Below are 20,588 nucleotides of genomic sequence, written 5' to 3' on the forward strand. Positions count from 1 at the left end.
AACATTGTCATAGTGCAAAAATATGTTATGTTACTCAGTACCTAATCCTGATCATGTACATGTCTTTGTGTCTTGGACCTATATATCCCCAACAAATAGCATTTATATGTTGCTCACATGCTTTGTGTTCTTGCCTTATGGTGGGGGCGTGTCCGTCTCTTTCCCTCTCTGTGGATGACTGAAGAAAACAGCTGGAGAATACACAGCTCTAAAACAGAGTTTTACAAAGATTGTACCCCAGTTGTTTCAAAACTAAAACTCACATCATGGGAGCTGTAGTTTAGCAACAGCTGAAGGCTGTAGTGGTGCAATGGTGATCTCCTATACTGGATACCAACACACTTTACGACCGGTATCCAGTATGCTGCAAAATACAGAGTAGTCTGTCTACATAAAGACAGATGACCCCTAGGGTGTTTATTTTCATTTTAAATTTTTTTCTGTAATGTTTTTATTTTTTTTTATATTTAAAAAAGAAAAAGTTGTACTACAAAATATTAAGTTTTTCATAATGACAGTGCCTCCTATTATGGTGGGACGCGTCAACTGGCTTGGCACAAATTTGACTAAAGTGTATGGGGACTTTTAGTTCTAGAAATAACTGTTGGCCTGAGCTCCAAAATCGTGTTAAGAACAGCATATATTGTGTATTCACATATGACAAATTGCAGACATTTCTGCGACTGTCCCATCACATCTTTATCTGAATGGAAAAAAAACATGTGCTTCCTGCTGAAACAACCCTGTCCAAATAAATGTAACTGATCTTGAATCAGCCAAAATTTCTTCTACAAATCTGGCACATGTAAATACTTTCCCACAATGTACTTACTTTTATTTTCCATTTTCTAATGATTGAAAAACTTTTCACCTTTTTTCTTTATGCAGAATTGTATATGAGTAACTGAAGTAGAGTAAAGGAGTTTCCCCCCCCCCCCCACCAAACATTGCCTTTTGGTGTGTGCGGAGTGCTGTATGAATCCCGTTAGAGGGAGGTAAAAAGGATGGTCTTGGAGGCACTGCTGTATATCTAGGTCTGCTAGCAAAACCACAAGCAATAGTCACTTTGACTTTATTTATACAAACCAGTTGGACACCACATTTTGGTACTCGCTCGTGCCTTCCTAAAGTCCACTAGAAAAAGCTTTGACAAATACACATGAATGGAGTAGTAAATAGCCAACATACATTGATGAATAAATAAATGGATCAGATCACATGCTTAGACACATGAACAACTAAAAGTGTAACAAAGACCATAAAATAATTGCACGTTCACATAGATGAGACTCGGAGTTATAGCCTTATAGGGAAAAAAGGTGACTGAATGTCACTTATTGGCTAAAAATGGAAAAGATAAGAATAAAAAATGGGATTAAAATAAAAGCATAAAACAGTAGTGCCTTGAAATGTATTTTGAATATTTTAAGAGTCTTATGTAGCTAAAAGGCTAAAAACCACACGCACACAGAAAGGAGATGCCCATTTTTTTTATTTTCTTCATGAGGCGCATGGGCGATAAGATGTTTCTCAGAGTCTTGGAAATGGAATAGTTGGCTTGTTTGGAATTAGGTTCTTTAGAATCTGGTTGTATAAGTAAGATGTTCCAATGTTTCTGGAAAACACTTCTTATTTGACCATGTTACTGGTTAGATGTAGGTATAAATGGACTCTTCTGTCTTTTAAATCAGGTCATGAACATCCTTTTTGCTGTAAGTGGTTTCTCAGCATTTTGGCCTATGCTTTGTAGTCTGAGTCTTTAATGCCGTTTCTCCTTATCCTCTAATACTGACTAAACAGGATATTGTTTAGTCCCTTTTTATAGTGGACACTATGGAAGTCAAGGAAGGTATTTGTGTCTACTTTTCTAAATGGGTTTTTGTGACTATTCTCTCTTGAGTGACCAATAGATTGAGAGACTGTGGAATCCTTACTGAACTTGGGGGTGAATCCAAGGCCCCAGCTTTTATGAGCCAGTTCTCCCCCCCCCCCCCCCTTCCAGATTATGAAAAGATCATCAATATAATGCTAAACTGCTCAGAGTCGTAGATGTATGAGGACTATAATTCGCACATTAAATAAGTTGGCATAACTGGGCGTGACCCGTGTCCTTATAGCAGTGCCTCTTTCTTGGTGATATAGAGTCCCATTGTAGCTTAAAAGGGGTACTCTGGTGGAAAACCATTTATTTATTTTATTCGTTTTTTTTTTTTTTTTTTTTTTAATCAATTGGTGCCAGAAATTTAAACAGATTTGTAAACTCTTTCTATTAAAACAAATCTTAATCCTTCCAGTACTTATCAGCTGCTGTATATTACAGAGAAAGTTGAGTTGTTCTTTTCTGTATGACCACAGTGCTCTCTGCTGAAACCTCTGTCTGTCAGGAACAGGAGATTGCTATGGGGCTTTTCTCCTGCTCTGGACAGTTCCTGACATGGACAGAGATGTCAGCAGAGAGCACTGTGGTTGTGACAGAAAAGAAATCCAAAAAGAGAATAATTTCCTCTGTAGTATACAGCCACTAATAAGTACTGGAAGATTTTTTAATAGAAGTAACTTACAAATCTGTTTAACTTTCTGGCACCAGTTGACACTTAGGATGAATTTGAGACCATGAAGGAAACCTTTGATTTGCTTCTCCACCACTTTGTCCTCTGTGCAGAAAATTAAGGTCATTTCAAGACCGAGATAATGCTTTATATTGGAATAAAGAGAGGTTGCATTTAGCATTAGGAACATGAATTCTGCCTTTCAGCTGAACTGTCAGGTTTTTGGTCAAGCAAGAGCTCTCCTTTTTAGATGAGAAGAAAGGGAAATACTATTCCATGTAAGATAAGTCTATATAGTGAGAAAGCTGTCTTGTGGGGGACTTGAAGTGTTGTGTCCCGGTACCGTATAGTATACCGTACCTTGTATGGTGGTCCCCAAAGCCATAGTTACTCCGTTCCGGTAGGGTCCTCCTGGTGGGATAGCCCCTTGTCACCTCTTCCTTTAATTTTGTGGTGTGTGTGTGTGTGTGTATTTAATTGTGTATATTGTGTTGCAGGACCTTCGGTCATGTGACTAATGTTAATTCTCATAGGGTATGTTAAAAGACCTTCCTAGGTCACGTGTGTGTGTGTGTGTGGTCACATGTTTAGACCATAATCTCTTGTGTAAAGTGACTGACAGATGGTATTGACCAATGAGCTCAAGGCCAGCCCCTGCCCATATAAGGGAGCTGCCAGCCAACCCTTGCTCTCTTGGGTTCTGGACTAGCAGAGAGGAGAGATCCGTGCAACTTTCAAAAACAAGACCAGACCGAAGCCTGATAATACTGCAACTTGCCAAATCGTGAGTTACAGTACAACTCCCCGCTAAAGTCTGCGTGACTGCTGGACCTAAACTCAATCCCCTAAACCCAGCGGAACAGCTCATATAAATCTCCTGAGCTTAAAACTCACAAGGTCCCAACCAACTGTCAGGATACTAATAGACTCTTCTTGTACAAAGACTTTTCCTGTTTAATGCTGCATAAAACCTGCAGTAAAAGTTCTGACAGTTTTTCTGAAACGTCCGGTTGTGGACCATCCTTTATTATCCCTCCCTATCGCTCTTGGGACGGGTGGCGATAGGACAAATATATACAGAGGAGCCCTCACCCTGGCGTCCCGAGTGCTAAGGGTTAACTAAATACCTTTTAGTCACTGCACAGCTACACCCCATATACCCTACACCCCCACAAGCTTACCACAGATGCCTGAAATTATAGGTACTCCTAGAGAGCATTTAATGTCCCCCTTTTTTTTCTTTTAGGATAATATCTATATACACGTGTATAAAGGAGAGTGGAGACGGCACCACTAGTATAGGGTTAAACGGGGGTTAACTTCAGAGCCGAATTGGGCTATCAGCATAGCCGCCAGAGAAATGTTTCTTTATAAGTCATATGGTGGTGCTAGGATATAAGGCAAAGAAAAGCCTAAAATATATGCTGTATATTAGACAAAAAAGACATCCGCACTCACCACTGGATACGGGACTCTATTCTTCTCTATGCTCTTCTTCCGGGCCTCGAAAAGGCCGGAAGAAGCGCATACCGCGCAAAATTACCGGTGAGGGCCTCTGAGTGGCCATGCATGTCTGCAGCCCCGGTCTGCCGGCTGTCTCCATATAGGAGCATAGAGTCCCGTATCCAGTGGTGAGTGCGGATGTCGTTATTTTTTTTTGTGTGTGTCTAATATACTGCATATACTATCTATATACGCTATATTTATCAGCTCTATATACTCTTTGCTGTATCTGGCTAAGTAAGCCTCTTGAAAGTTTATTGTAAAAGGTACTATCAGTATCTGAAGGGCTTCCTTTTGATAGTCTGCTCTGTCTTGTATCAATAAACCACCTTCTTTATGAATCCCATGTAACCAACCAGTCAGGTGGGAATGGTACAAAAATAGTGCACAGATCAGATGTGTATAGTTTCTAAAAACACTTCGCATGGCCTTTGGGATTTGTAGAGACAGTGTATGGAAAATATTTGCAATATATTATTCATCATTGCATTTTCCCCAAGCTCCTGATAAATATTGTCATAGTGAGAAAAACATAGACCTTGGCCACATGTATACTGCAAATAAACACCCTTCTCGTGTGACGTATCATTTACTCGTCAGACCTATAAAAGTGTTCTTTATTGGTCAATAGCTTGCAGTAGTTTGATCCCATTCACTGTTGAGTTGTCCAGTAATGGACACAGGTTTTCACCATCATGTCCACTTTACCCTTGCCATGGTAAGGGGTTTGTCAAGAGTTTTCAATAAACTAGCATTGCATTTACTCTTGTGTTGCATGTTCTATATACATTTTATTTAATTTATTTTTATATTTCCTGTGCTTCTTGTGTTCTCAGGTTGGGTAACATAACTGTCTGCCTGTGAGTTCTTTATCTCCTATGTCATGTTCACGCTGTAGCATCATCCCCGGGCTGCCGGCATATAAAACAATAATGTAGACTTACCTGCCCCGAGGTGCCCTTGTATCTCGGCTGCAGTCCTCCGAAGCATCTTCTACCTGGTTGTTGTGAATATTTACATGTCACATCAGCTAATCACTGGCCGCAGCAATTTCTCACCTCAACCGGTGATAGGCTGATCAACAATGTGATGTATTGCGCCCCAGCATTGGTCTTCTTTCTGGTGCTGGGTCCTAATACATCCTACTGTGGCTCAGCCTACGATCTGGCTGAGGCCGGCTGAACAGCAGTGTGGTGCGTCGACCACTGCCAACCAGGAAGAAGATGGAACTGGAGGACTGGAACGGTAATACTGGGCACCGCAAGGAGAACATGATCTGTGGTGGGGGTGAACATTAATAGTAATCTGATAGATTAGTATGAATTAATGCTGATCTAAGAGTACAGAAACATCAGGTACTGTAATACAAACAAGAGAGAGCCTGGCCACAACCAAAGGTCTAAAATGTTATATATTTTAAATACCATGTTATAAGCAAAATATTTTTTATTTATTTATTATAGTTTTATTACTTTTTCTGGGAAAAAACAAAACTACTTTGAGGGGGGAAAAAGGTGAAACCCTCCCCACCCCCACGCCTTTCCATCTCCTATTCTGAGGCATTAAAGGGGTATTCCAGGAAAAACTTTTTTTATAGATATCAACTGGCTCCAGAAAGTTAAACAGATTTGTAAATTACTTTTATTTAAAAAAATCTTAATCCTTTCAGTACTTATGAGCTTCTGAAGTTAAAGGGGTTATCCAGGAAAAAACTTTTTTTTATATATCAACTGGCTCCAGAAAGTTGAACAGATTTGTAAATTACTTCTATTAAGAAATCTTAATCCTTTCAGTACTTATGAGCTTCTGAAGTTAAGGTTGTCCTTTTCTGCCCAAGTGATCTCCGATGACACGTGTCTCGGGAAACACCCAGTTTAGAAGATGTTTGCTATGGGAATTTGCTTCTAAACTGGGTGGTTCCCGAGACAGGTGTCATCTGAGAGGACTTAGACAGAAAAGAACAACCTTAACTTCAGAAACTCATAAGTACTGAAAGGATTAAGATTTTTTAATAGAAGTAATTTACAGATCTGTTTAACTTTCTGGAGCCAGTTGATATATAAAAATTTTTTACAGGGACACTGTATCTGGTTACAAGGGACATTGGGGGGTATTTATCAAAGGATTTATATGCTTTTTTTCCTGTAACTTTGGCGCAATTCCTTGGAGCAGTGTCTTTTTGCGCCAAAGTTTGGCGCATTCTCTCCATTGTCATTTTTTAAACTTTCACAAAATCACACGGTCCTGTGTGTGATTTTTACGTTGGTCAGTAATTCATAATTTGTGCCAATCTATCTTTGGCGCAATTATGAGCCTTTAGGGTTTTTTTTTTTTTTTTTTGGCGCAATTAACCGCCAATAAATTTTGTACATGGAATACACACATAGCAATGTCAGAAAATGTAAAGGCTGCGACACCTCCGGGGCAGCGCAATACTATCCTGCGACATAGTTGCCTCTGAGGGACCTTCACCCTCCGTTGAGCCAGCATTGGACATGGCCACACAGGTTCAGGAAAAAACAAACAAACACTCAAGTTAAAAATAAAATCCATTTCATATGGTGGCTATAAACCCCACAAAAGAAAATTAACTCGCGTCACTTACTGATATACTGCAGGAGGGACTCAGAAATTGCTGCTCTACAGGGTAAAATATGCTGTAAACCCCCATTATCACTACGTTTTGAAAGGGTCCGAAAGCTGTTGGCTCCTTCCACTGTGTAGTAGCTGTGCCCGGTTACTGCAGCTAAGCTCCTATTATTTCAGATGGCATCAATCAAAAGCAGACAATGAGGAAAACGCACTAGTTTCACGCACGTTGGCGCTTCCTCTGGCTCGCACGAGTGCTAGCCAGAGGAAGCGCCTATGTGCGCGAAACTAGTTGCCACCCCCTGCCTGTTACCATCCACAGCTCCCTGTGCACCTATCTTTGTTACCTGTACAGCATTTGAATAAATAAAATCCATACGTCTCGGTAAGATACCGGGTGAGTGCGTTTTCCTCATTGTCTGCTTTTGATTGATACTTCTGTTGCTCTGGTTCTTTTGATTACCACACCACCTTGAGAGACATTTCACACAGCGCTACACAGAGATATGCAGGAGTTGCCTTATATCCAGTTCATTGTCCTTTTGCCTTTAGGACTAGCGGTGCCGGACATTACTTTTTCTCATTGTTTATTATTTCCGATACCCAGCATAACCACTACACAGTGCGTCCGACTTTGTCCACCGTGTGCAGGTGCCAAAAAAAACAGGGTGTTGCGACATCAATCACATATCAATGGCCTACCCTGGGAATAGGCCATCAATAAATTTAAAAAAGTGTTGTAGAATCCCTTTTAGGCTCTGTGTGAGGTAGGCGTACCAGTAGACAGGGGACTTTTTCATGTGCCCACAGCTGGAGCGGTTTGCCTCCTCATTGTACAAATGACTCAAAATTGTAATAGTGTGGGATGCTGAAACCGGTGCTTAAAGGGGTATTCCAGGCAAAAACCTTTTATTTATTTTATTTATTTATATATATAATCAACTGGCTCCAGAAAGTTAAACAGATTTGTAAATTACTTCTATTAAAAAATCTTAATCCTTTCAGTACTTATGAGCTTCTGAAGTTAAGGTTGTTCTTTTCTGTCTAAGTGCTCTCTGATGACACCTGTCTCGGGAAATGCCCAGTTTAGAAGAGGTTTGCTATGGAGATTTGCTTCTAAACTGGGTGTTTCCCGAGACAGGTGTCAGAGAGGACTTGGACAGAAAAGAACAACCTTAACTTCAGAAGCTCATAAGTACTGAAAGGATTAAGATTTTTTTAATAGAAGTAATTTACAAATCTGTTTAACTTTCTGGAGCCAGTTGATATATATAAAAAAGTTTTTGCCTGGAATATCCCTTTAATAGAGCAAATAGGTATATGGTGAGCACATGGCGAGTGTTCCTCTGCTATCTCTTCTTTCATCATGTGATTAGCATACCTGGGATTTATTGTCTTGTATTTCCACCTTCCTGCTATATTTCCACATGTACTGACTGACTGGTTGTAATGTTAACCTTTAGTGAAAAGCAATGTATAGATGGGGCAGGTATAGTGGGGGCTTGTTAACTGCGTTTTTAGGAATAAGAGCTGACAGACTATTGTGTAATCCACTTCTATTTTGGGCTGCCATTTAATGAGGCAGTAAAGCTGCTTACCCGTAGTATGTGGTTTTAGTCAATCAGCATTACACATAACACAGCGGGCATATGGGCATCGGGTAACCACGGTTATTACTAAAGTGCCCCTGTACTCTGGGAAAGAGCTCTAATTCCCTTAATTTAGAGATTTCAGCCGAACAGTTTAAAGCCGAATTCATTGCATTCTGTGCAGAGTTGGGTTCTACCTTTCCTATGCGTGTTCACCCATTCTATCTATTTGAAAAATTGCTTTCATGTCCTAAAAGGGTTTGTTGTGTTGCAGCTGTTGTGACATCGTCCTCTTCTGATCCCGAGAACACAATAGGGGTCCCGTTTCCTGTTCTTGTTGTAGAAGGAATGAAAGGGAGTTACAGAAGAGAGCACCCCCTACTGATCATATACTAACCTCACTTGTGTTTCTGATGTGTTAGAAGTGTCCTGCATATGACCACATCGTACAGAGTCAGACTAGGGCAGCTACAGGGCTTCCGTGTGTCCTTAACCTACCTGTGTTTGCCTCACATACAGAGATTTAAGTGTTCTTAAGTAAGGTATGTACCACCACATGCCATATCGCAGAAGTGTATTGAAAGAATATCTCCAACATACAGCAATGCGTCGGACCATACATAAGTTATACCGTGTGCTGATGTACAGCCCCCTGCCCACAACTGTTTTGTTATAGAATACTAATTCATTCCTTTCTGTTATTGTATTACAGTGTAACTCCAGTGACAAATATAGGATAAATAACTATTGTTCAGCACTGTGCACAATTGTAGTTTTTTCAAAATTTTTTTCATTTTAAATTTGCCACCTAAATGCTGGAACGAGACACCTTTTTCCCCACTCTTTGCAGCTTGTAGCTGTGCAAAATCCGTCTCCAGCATGAGATCCACCGTAAAGCGATCCTATGGCACTAGGTCGCTAGATGCGGATTTCATGCAACTACGAACTTCAGCAGAGAGGCATTTAGGCACCGAATTCAGAATAAAGGTGAAAAAAAAAACAATGAACAGTGGTACATCATAGCCATTTACCATATCGCCATTGCAGTAACGCTTTAAATTATAGTGAAAGCAGAAAACTAAGAATTAGTGTCATATCCAAGAATAGTGTTTAAAAAAAACTTTTGAATGGCAGATAAATAAAAACCATTCCATTACACATTGCAAAAATCCACCTGTTGTTTTTTTTTTTTTTGCACAGTGGCTCATGTTGCTTAATAAATCTGGTCGACCGATATATCTATTTAAAAAAAAAAAATTATATATATCTATATATATATATATATATATATATATATATATATATATATATATATATATAATATAATTTTTTTTTTTTTTTTTTTTTTTTTTTTTTTAGGGCCGATGCCGATAATCTACGACCTTTCAGGCTGATAGCCGATAACTTATACCGCAATATCGATATAAGTTATCGGCTATTCCCACCCCCGGCAGATCAATGGTTTAAAGCAGGCGCTTTAAATCAATGAACTGCAGCGGTTTTTGCAGGGCCAGAGACTGCCGCCCGCTTCTCTCCCCCTGCCTGTCCTGGGGTCCTCCCTAGTCCAACCACCACCGCTGCCCCATTGCCTCCCCCACTCCCGGTTTTATAATTACCTGTTCCCAGGGTCCGCGCTACCTCTGGCTCCGGCGGCGTCCTGAGCTGTCACTGTGCGCACTGTCGGTGATGTTGCGTTGAGGACGTCACTCGTCATTGCGCTACGCAGGACGCCGCAGGAGCCAGAAGTTGCGCGCACCCAGGGCCCCGGGAACAGGTAATTATAAAACCGGGGATGGGGGAGGCAATGGGGCAGTGGCAGCGGTGGTCTCTGGCCGGGGAGGCGGGGCATTATTGGCAAGGTAATTGCCGATACCGATAATGTCCAAAATCGTGAATATCGGCCTATAACATCGGCCAAACTGATTATTGGTCGATCCCTAGTTGTATCTACTAGGCAGGCAGTCCAGCTATTAGCAATGGTTGCCTATACAATGGGTATGCCTAGAATCGGACCTTGTATCTGGATGATAACCCATTGTAATTTTGTTCACCCTCACTATCGCCCTGTGTATTTGGTTTAGTGTGGGTGAACTGGCTGTCCAGTTTACATTTTTTTTTGTTAAGCTGGCTAACTTTTCTGCCAAAAATGTGTGCAAAATTTGGTGGGCTTTTGGTGCACAGGGTCTTATTTAAACCATGCCCATAATGATGACTCCATGGCCACTTCCTGCTAACACGCAGACCTTATTAAAGGAGTAGTCCAGTGGTGAAAAACTTATCCCCTATCTTAAGGATAGAGGATAAGTTTCAGATCGCAGGGGGTCCAACCGCTGGGGCCCTGGCTCGCTGGCCAGATAGCGGGTGTCGACACGCCCCCTCAATACAACGCTATGGCAGAGCTGGAGATTGCTGAAGGCAGCGCTCCGGCTTTGCCATAGAGTTGTATTGAGGGGGGGGGTGTCAGCCGCAGCTTCATGCAGTGGTCAACACGTCCCCTTCCTGCGGGCTGCCGGGGCCCTGTACAGGAGATTGCGGGGGGCCCCAGTAGTATAGGGGATACGTTTTTCAGCACTGGATATCTCCTTTTAAGTTGAAAGTGTCCTGAAATTTATTAAAAAAATTTTTTTTTTTCGTTATGACTCTTCTGCACATTCCTAGCAGTCATTTAGCATCACCATTTACTTTCCTACTATGTTGCAATGAAAGCTTTCACTTGAGTACTTTAGGACTCCTTTAATAACCATACCTCTTCTACAACTGCAGGGATAGTGGCATATTTATTTCTTGCAGTTTTCCGCTTTTTCAGTGAATTGTGAAGAATCGTCTTCTTAGTCCGCAGAAACCATGAATAAATTTCTTTCTTTTTTCAGATTATTTATGCACTCCAGAAGAGAATATTTACAAGATAGACTTCACCAGATTTAAAATCCGTGATATGGAGTCTGGAACCGTCCTCTTTGAGATCACAAAGCCACCAGCGTCTGGTGAGTGATATAAATAGAAGACACAGGAGGGATTTTGTTTTCTTTTGATAGAAAGAAGCAAATTGGAGTAACAGCTATTTGAAGGACCCTTGGAAAGTGTAAAATTTATTTTGTGTTGTATTGTAAATAGAAACTTTTTTTATATGGAAAAATTTACATGACTCCAAAGAAGAAGCCTAAAGTTATTAAAGGGCCCTTACATTTTACATGTACATGTTACAGATTCAGCAATAAATTCTGATGATTAAAAAGAAATACAGTTTTACCATGTTAATGGGCACTGTCAGATACAAAAATTTTGTTTCCTTCTTAAAGAAATTATGCCTTATAAAATTATGGCTTTGTCGGGCTGAAGCACGGGCATGGACAATGTTCAGTAAGTGAGGGTGGGCCGCCACTCCTCTGTGCTCTCTCCTGTCTGATAGCACTCCTCTGTGCTCTCTCCTGTCTGATAGCACTCCTCTGTGCTCTCTCCTGTCTGAAAGCACCCCTCTGTGCTCTCTCCTGTCTGATAGCACTCCTCTGTGCTCTCTCCTGTCTGATAGCACTCGCCTGTGCTCTCTCCTGTCTGATAGCACACGTCTGTGCTCTCTCCTGTATGATAGCACTCGTCTGTGCTCTCTCCTGTCTGATAGTACTCCTCTGTGCTCTCTCCTGTCTGATAGCACTCCTCTGTGCTCTCTCCTGTCTGGTAGCACTCCTCTGTGCTCTCTCCTGTCTGGTAGCACTCCTCTGTGCTCTCTCCTGTCTGATAGCACTCCTCTGTGCTCTCTCCTGTCTGGTAGCACTCCTCTGTGCTCTCTCCTGTCTGATAGTACTCCTCTGTGCTCTCTCCTGTCTGATAGCACTCCTCTGTGCTCTCTCCTGTCTGATAGTACTCCTCTGTGCTCTCTCCTGTCTGATAGCACTCCTCTGTGCTTTCTCCTGTCTGATAGCACTCCTCTGTGCTCTCTCCTGCCTGATAGCACTCCTCTGTGCTCTCTCCTGCCTGATAGCACTCCTCTGTGCTCTCTCCTGCCTGATAGCACTCCTCTGTGCTCTCTCCTGTCTGATAGCACTCCTCTGTGCTCTCTCCTGTCTGATATCACTCCTCTGTGCTCTCTCCTGTCTGATAGCACTCGTCTGTGCTCTCTCCTGTCTGATAGCACTCGTCTGTGCTCTCTCCTATCTGTCTGATAGGACTCCTCTGTGCTCTCTTCTGTCTGTCTGATAGGACTCCTCTGTGCTCTCTCCTGTCTGATAAGCAGCACTCCCTTACTAACCGGTCTTTGTCCAGGCCTGTGCTTCAGTTTGGACAAAGCCATGACTTCTATTAAAAAGGAAATAACATTTTCTTATGAAGTATATTAGAAATGTTAATGTTTTGTTAAGATGGACAACATATAAAAAGTTTTTGAATCTGACAGTGCTTATTTAAAAAGTTATTCCATGCTGAAAAATAGCAACCCTTCTGATATACTTAAAGTGTAATTCTAACTATGGTCCGAACAATCTTTTTAAATCTCCCGGCAACTTCATAGCCTGAAACTTGATGAGACTAAAGGGATGGGGATACAGACTTGCTGGAAGCCCCATGCAAGTCTATGGGACCTTTGGCAAATTTGTATCCTGATCACTTTAGTCTTGGGCTCTGAAGTTGCGGGGTGATATAAAAAGTTATCCTGCTGCCGGACCATCATTAGAATTACGCTTTAACGTTTACACTGTGCTGCTGTCTTTGCTCAGCCCCTGAAGCTACAGTGCTTTGATCATGATGCAGCCCCCAGGATGTTAAATGAGTCTGGATGAACTATCACAGTAAGGGTACGTTCACACATACAGGATCCTGCGCAGGATCTGAGTACGTGTGAATGTACCCTAAATTACCTGACACAACGCTCTCTTGATATCCCTATGGCGGAGCTGCAGTTGATTTGCAAAATTGAATTCGCTACAGACAATTCCTCTTTTGACTATATCCTCCTATAGTTCTTACTGTGAAGCACTTTTGTCTTTCATGCATCTATTACTGTTTTTTATCCTGGGCAACATAGTTTATGAATCGAAGAAAAACACACAAAGGGGTACTGCAGTGTAAGACCACTTATCCCCTATCCTGCATGGCGCCATGGCTCTCCCATGCACGGAGCTGTGTCCACGATCCTTGCGAAGCAGAGGCAGACACAACCCCTCCATGCATCTCCAGTGGAGAGCCGGAGATACAGCGTTCATGTATCTCCACCTCTCCCATACAGACACATGGAGTGGCTTGTCGACCACTGCTTTTGCGGGGGTTGACAGTCTCCTTGGATGAAACGGAGATCGCTCCGCGCACAAAGAAACGACCTACGATCAGGCACTTATACCCTTTACTGCAGATAAGTTGTCTTGCATTGGAGTGCTCCTGTAAGCAGCATTATTTATTTATTTTTGTTATATACCTGGGTATATAAGGAGCTCTGTAGTTAGTACTGTTGCCTTGCAAATCTGGAGTCCTAGGTTCAGATGCCGCCAGGGACAACACCTGCAAGGAGTTTGTATGTTCTCCTTTCATTTGGGTGGGTTTCCTCCCACTCTCCAAAACCTACTGATAGGTGAATTTGGAATTTAGGTTGTGAGCCCCACTGAGAGAGAGTGTACACATTCACTCTCTCAGTACCAAAATGTTGATACACAGTTGTGTGTGTATATAATGGTTTTATTTCAACTTGTTACTTTTTCTTTGCTAAATGTAGATCTTTTACATTGTATGTTTTAGAGCGGGAACATGGGGACAAAAAAGATGTGGATCCAAATGCAGGTAGATTTGTAAGATATCAGTTCACTCCTGCTTTCCTGCGACTGCGTCAGGTTGGAGCTACGTAAGTAAACTTTCATACTAGAATAGAAGATGGACATGCCTCAGATTTGTGGCAGAATTTGACTTCTCTATTGAGGTTAATCCACAAAAAATCTGCTGCATGTCCGTGATATGTGAAGACACCCTAAGGGTACCTTTTACACGTACTGTGTATGCTGGTAAATCGAGGATAAAATCTGCAGCATATATAGTACGTGTGAATGTACCCTAAGAAAGTAAGCTGTTTGAGTGACCTATACTTGTGATCTTTCAAATTAAATTCGAGGCCCCATTGAAAGTGATTGTAATGATGAATGCTCAATATTTAAAATGTGCCAACTTGTCCCCTATAGTGCTATAGTTGACAGATCTACTACTGTTGATAGCTGGGATCACATTCTCAATTGTAACAAACATGAAAAATCCCCCAAAAAATTAAATGAATACAAGTTGAAATGGAGCTAAAAACCTCAAACTTAGCCACAAAAAACAGTTGTGGCTGAATTAATGTGGAGAGGCAAAAAAAGTTAATAACATTTTTTTAACTTTCCTCATAAAGACAGACTGTGAAGCTGGTTTCTGCAGGATCAGCATCTTTTGCCCATGGCGATCAGCGGTGATCCCTCTGTGTGGCCAGCCACACATTTACAACTGCAGCAGTGATTCTTGGATCACTTGAAGTAAAACATGGATGATGCAGTTTATGTACCCAAAATATTAGCAATTATTTGTAGCCAGGAATTGTTTTTGGCAATGATAAAACAATACATTAAAGGATGTTGAGAACACATACTTAAAGGGGTACTCCGCTGCTCAGCGTTTGGAACAATCTGTGTTCTGAACACTGGAACCGGCGCCGGGAGTGAGTTATGTCATAGCCCCGCCCCCTCATAACATCATTTCCCGCCCCCTCAATGCAAGTCTATGGGAGGGAGCGTGACGACTGTCACGCCCCCTCCCATAGACATGCATTGAGGGGGCGGATCTGATATGAAGGGGCGGGGCTATGACATCACAAGCTCCGACTCCAGCGTTCGGAACAGTTTGTTCCAAATGCTGAGCAGCGGAGTACCCCTTTTAACTAAAAGTATGCTAGAAACACAAATCAGTAAAAATATGCTCAAAAAACAAAACCAAGAATAGAAATATTAAAAAAAATATATAATTGTACAATAAATATTTAACTTCTTGTAAACAAAGAAGAAACAATCTGTTTCAGGGACCTGCAGGGTAGTTTAAAATGCAAATTGTCGCACAGAGGTTCTCTAAAGTTATACCAGAGATCTATTATGGAGGGAAAGTATAAATATAATGCTTTATGGAGCTAACATCAGGTATGAACAGACTTTTTTTGTTTCCAAGTCAGTGAGAAAATACTAGTATACTATTTTACAAGCTGCGTTTTGTGGTTTGTGGTCTAGTTGGCAAACTGAACCTTTCCATAAATGGATATGGTAATAGGCACGTCTGTGCTATAGAAGAGCGTGTAAAGTGACCTTCTTTTTGTTGCTAGGTATGTGGTGTATAGACTTTTGAAAAGTGAAATTCTGGGTCCAATACTTGCTTTCTTAAAGAAGGTAGTTCAGTTTCAGCAAATAAAGCTTATTCAATGTGCAATAACAGTTATACAATATTTTACTATACCTTTTGTACCGATTCCCTGAGCAATAAAACCAATACATACGGGGGGAAATCAGATGTGTAGTCATATAGATTTCATTTTTATTTCTTTTATTACATTTTTATTTTTCTCTCCAGGGTTGAATTTACAGTCGGCGACAAGCCCATAAATAACTTCAGGATGATAGAGAGGCATTATTTTCGTGATCAGCTTTTGAAAAGTTTTGACTTTGAGTTTGGGTTTTGCATCCCCAGCAGTAAAAACACATGTGAACATATCTACGAGTTCCCACAACTTTCAGAAGAACTTAGTGAGTATCGCTTTGGTTTTACTTTAAGAAGTATTTTTTTTTTCCGGCATTATAAGGAAATAAATACAAAGACGTTTTTATGGTACCATTCCATACTTTATGGGCATTATCCGTGCAGCATCGTTCAAACATTGACCACGCCCCTCAACACACACACACCTTCCAAATTTATCAGCATTTATACAAGCATTGCTGCATTTTTAGCAGCAACAGTGCAAGGTATTGCAGCATTGTCCTGTTCACTTAAATGGGACTGAGATGCAATGCCTTGCACTGCACAGCGATCCGGGGTACAAACACTGGTAAACGTTGCAGAAACTGGAGCACTTGCATGAGTGATTTTCAAGCTTGATTGGCAGAGATGCCAGAGGTGGGACCCATCCACAGATGATAACATGCAGTAGATGTTCACTGGAAGCTTGTTCAGGCAATAGGTAGCTTTCCTAGCCTTCCCACACTCTTATGGCATATTCACACATCTTATGTTTGCTGTGGATTTCATGCACAGAAATCACCAGGTAATCTTATAGTATATATTCAGCTTGGTTTCATGCATGAAATCCATACTCGTACATTCCCAAACCCGCTGTAGTCCCAGCGATCACACCCTCCATGATCTTCCTTAAGGGGACCCGGCACTGCTGCGGCTAGTGCTTGTGTCGTTGACCTCACTGACGTTGACAGACCTTCCCCCTCCATTCAGCTCTATGGGATAGGTGAGGATGCACGAACGCTGCCTCTCCCATAGAGATACATCAAGGGGGTGTGTCAGCCTGGCGTCATGCTACGACCAACATGCCACCTGCACAGGGAGAACAGGTGGCAGAGTTGGGCCTTGTACAAGTGATTGCAGGGGGGTCCCAGCTGTAGGACCCTCCTTGATCAAACACTCATCCCCTATCCTACAGATATACCGCTTCAGAGTTTTTTTTTTATATATATATATTTTTTTATTTTATCTTAATTATTTTGCCGTCTGCGCATGTTTAAAAAAAATATATAAAAAAATAAAAGTATTTTCGCCAAATAATCTTTTAATCTAATCTGTATGCCCAGGTTTACAAACATGATTCAACAGTATATAAAAAAAAGTATACACTTATGGGTCATATGGTTTCTAGATGGTGCCTACTGTATGTCATTTAATAATTTAAAGCGATCACTTTTTTGGCAGTGGTTTTGAGGAAAGTATCTAAAATATTTTTAAAGTTTTTCTGAATACTTTAATTTCTAAAAATGTATTTGGCCTGTGCTGCTAGTGAGGATGACACATTGATAGGTGGCATTGCTGTGTTAGAAACTTGACCACATGGGCCATATAGCCTTCTTTTATTATTTCCGTTTTAGGATAGATACGGTATGTTTATTTTCAGCAGGTTTAAATTCACCTCCTATTTTGTTACCATAGACAGCTGCCATCTCATTCAGTAAAATAAATAAATAAATTAATTAATTTTGGACACTATTTTTGTCTTCCCTAAGTTCAGAATATGCCCCCTTCTTTTCCTGTTTAGTATTATTAATATAATATTATTTTTGTGTGTCGCCATATGACACTGTGCTTAAGATGCAAAAAAAGGGCCACTCTATTGAATGACCTGTGGATGTCTAACTTTATTTAGAAGTATAAATCCTATTTATGCCTTTACAACTGCAGGGCCCCAGGTGGATTATAACCACTTGGTGGTCTGAGTTTCCTTCATGTCATTTGTTCTGTGGGAAAGGATATGGGGCTTTGTGGAGATTACTGTACAAAAGATTTGTTTGCTTGTAGAGTAACCCAATCTCCAGACAGGTAAATGTGAATTCTTACACACAGCAATAAAAGGATCCAGGGCATAAGAAGCAATAGCCAAGTGTATTGCTCCAAATACAATGCGTTTATATGCCTTGTTTCTTTGGGGGTTCACAAAAGGCGGATTTGTTGTATGGATCAGTGTAGGTGAGAGATGTTGAGCTACTTTCCAATTTTTTGACATTTTTTTGTCTTTATTTTATTTTGCAGTTCGTGAAATGATCATCCATCCCTATGAGACACAATCAGACAGTTTCTACTTTGTGGACAACAAGCTAGTGATGCACAACAAGGCAGATTATTCATATAGTGGAGGCCCTTGATCCTGCTGTAAAAAACAGAGCTCCAGCAATCGAAGTATTGAAAACAGTCCCCTTCCCCTTTAGCAGTTATGTAAGGGACCGTACACAATTTTCATGTAGGAAACCAATCCAAGCAACAAGATTGTTCGCCAGTAGAAGTTATACAACTGAGCCTTTATCTGTCCCTTCACTCCCCAAGCCTTCTAGCACACTAAAATAGTGCAAAAACTATCATATCTCTCCACCTTTTGGTATGGACGCCTTCATAATGATGTGAATGCTGTCAACGAGAACGTGGTGACTGGCTACCAGATCGAGTAGTTTAATGCACATCTGCGTCATGTTCTACGTAACGGGTGTTCTCCTGGAACATGGACTATTATCAAACACCATTCCAAGTTTGTCGTAGGACTGATCTGTCATTTCACTCGGGCCATGTTGTCTTGGGACCGACTGTTCCCATGGGACAGAGTATTTTCCTATGTATTTATTAAGGAACAAACACACACAAGAAATAATGATGTTGAAGTGTCAGCTTGGACCAGACCGTTGTTAAGGAAATCCAAGCCAAAGATTGAATCTGTTCTTCCTCCTAGGCTTGCACTTGTTAATGTTCCTTCAACGTTAATGTACAATTAAATATTGCAGGTTTTCCACTAGAAATTTTTCTCAATATGACAGGCGAGACAGAGTTTCCTGGTTTTAGGCAGCACTCTAAAATATAAATCGGCAATGTCTAAAATAATACATATGCTAATAAAGTGAAAAGGACATTAAAAAAAAAAAACTATGATCCTAGCTAGGACAGTAGGCAGAATATTTTTGAGACTGGGAAAATGAATTGCAAGTGGGTTGAATAATAGTACAAATATGGTACTTATGTCGCTACAGTCTTCTATACATACAGTGTACACATTGCCTGGAAGGAGATCTGTATTATGTTCATATGTGTATCCTATGTTCACTAGTGACATAAGCAAGAAGTGATCTATAAAATGCTCCATTTCTTAATGTCGCCCACTCCTTACTAATGGACACTCGTGAATATACTTTCATCCAGAGAACATGTATGGTGCATTCTTTTTCTTTTTTTTGCAATTGTTTAAGAAGGTATTCTACATACATTGTATGTGTAATGAATATGCCTGTATAATACACTGTACATAACACAGTATATTGAATTGTATGAGATTTCCAGTATGATGCTGGAATGCGTCGACCTGTCTAATACTTGACTGACTGTCCCTGTATTGTATGTGTGTTCCGCCGGTGGAATTGATGTAAATTTGGTGGGCCTCAGGGTGCCCGTGTTAACGGAAGTAACCAGATTTTCATAATAGAATGTTATGTATCACTGTGTGGTACAGTGTCACTGAATTAAAAGGTGGTCAAGGTCACATGATTTGATGTGACGAATTAGTATAATTTAGTCTTTAATGAAATAATCTTTCTTGTTTCTCAGGTGTGATTCCATCAGATAATGTTCTTTGACCCTTGTAAGTCTGTTAGAAGTTTCGGAAACATTCCAAATCTGTTGATCACATCGTTCATTCCTTTTTTGTTTTTGGTCTCAAACACTTAAAGGGCTGCTCAGCGTTTGGAACAAACCGTTCCGAACGCTGAAGCTGGGAGCCCTGCCCCCTCATGACATCACGCCCCGCCCCCTCAATGCAAGTCTATGGGAGGGGGCGTGGCAGACGCCACGCCCCCTCCCATAGACTTGCACTGAGGGGGCGGGCGTGACGTCATTAGGGGGCGTGTCTATGATGTCACGAGCTCCCGACTCCAGTGTTCGGAACAGTTTGTTCAAAACGCTGAGCAGCGGAGTACTCCTTTTTAAGCAGCCTTTCTTATTTGGTTTCCTTACATTCTGTCAGAATCGGAGCACCTTGGTGGGCTTCATGCCCTGACTGGTTATTAGTGAACATGAGGCTCGCTAGAAAATGTGATGGCATCTAAAGCCAGCTCCCAGATTGTAGGATTAGTTGCCTATTGCAAGTATCTGTTAACCTTTTGTTTTCTAATAATCATAAATAGGGTATTTGCTTCTGAAATGATAGATCCATTCAACATTTAACTCGCAAAACTTTATGTACTATTGATGTCATGTTCTACAAACTGATGTTCTGCAGCTTCCTTTTGTAATATTTGCATACTTGTTCAAACCCTTATGGTGGAATCCATTCATTGTACGGTTGTCTTCTGAACCCCTTTTTAAGCCTTATTATGCAACAAATGAACAGTTTATTTAGATTTCCCCAGTTCCTTTTACTTATCAAACACTAGAATGAAAGAAAAAAGGATTTGTCATAAAATTTAGGTGCATCTCTTGATTATAGTCCTCATCAGCTGGGGACTGTCTAAAGGTATGGTCACACGGGCAATAACCGCACCAAACAAAGTGCGCTTTCCATCTTCCATTGACTTCAATGGGGAAAGTTCAAAAATCCATGGGGGAGATTGATCAAAACCTGTGTAAAGAAAAGTGGTGCAGTTGCCCATAGCAACCAATCAGTTTGCTGCTTTCA

The 20,588-nt window shown here is 41.0% G+C and overlaps 1 protein-coding gene across 1 annotated transcript in view; it reads left to right on the forward strand.

Moving 5' to 3' along the window:
• Nucleotides 1-19,715, forward strand: part of UNC119 (unc-119 lipid binding chaperone) — a 41,875-nt gene extending 22,160 nt beyond the window's left edge. The window contains exons 2-5 of the mRNA XM_056559104.1: nt 11,101-11,214; nt 13,952-14,054; nt 15,791-15,963; nt 17,969-19,715. Of these exons, the coding sequence (XP_056415079.1) occupies nt 11,101-11,214; nt 13,952-14,054; nt 15,791-15,963; nt 17,969-18,081 (503 nt within the window). The 3' untranslated portion in view covers nt 18,082-19,715. The remainder of the gene's footprint in view (nt 1-11,100; nt 11,215-13,951; nt 14,055-15,790; nt 15,964-17,968) is intronic.
• The last annotated feature ends 873 nt before the right edge of the window (nt 19,716-20,588 follow it).

This window comes from Hyla sarda, chromosome 2, assembly GCF_029499605.1.
Source record: "Hyla sarda isolate aHylSar1 chromosome 2, aHylSar1.hap1, whole genome shotgun sequence".
Classification (NCBI taxonomy): Eukaryota; Metazoa; Chordata; class Amphibia; order Anura; family Hylidae; genus Hyla; species Hyla sarda.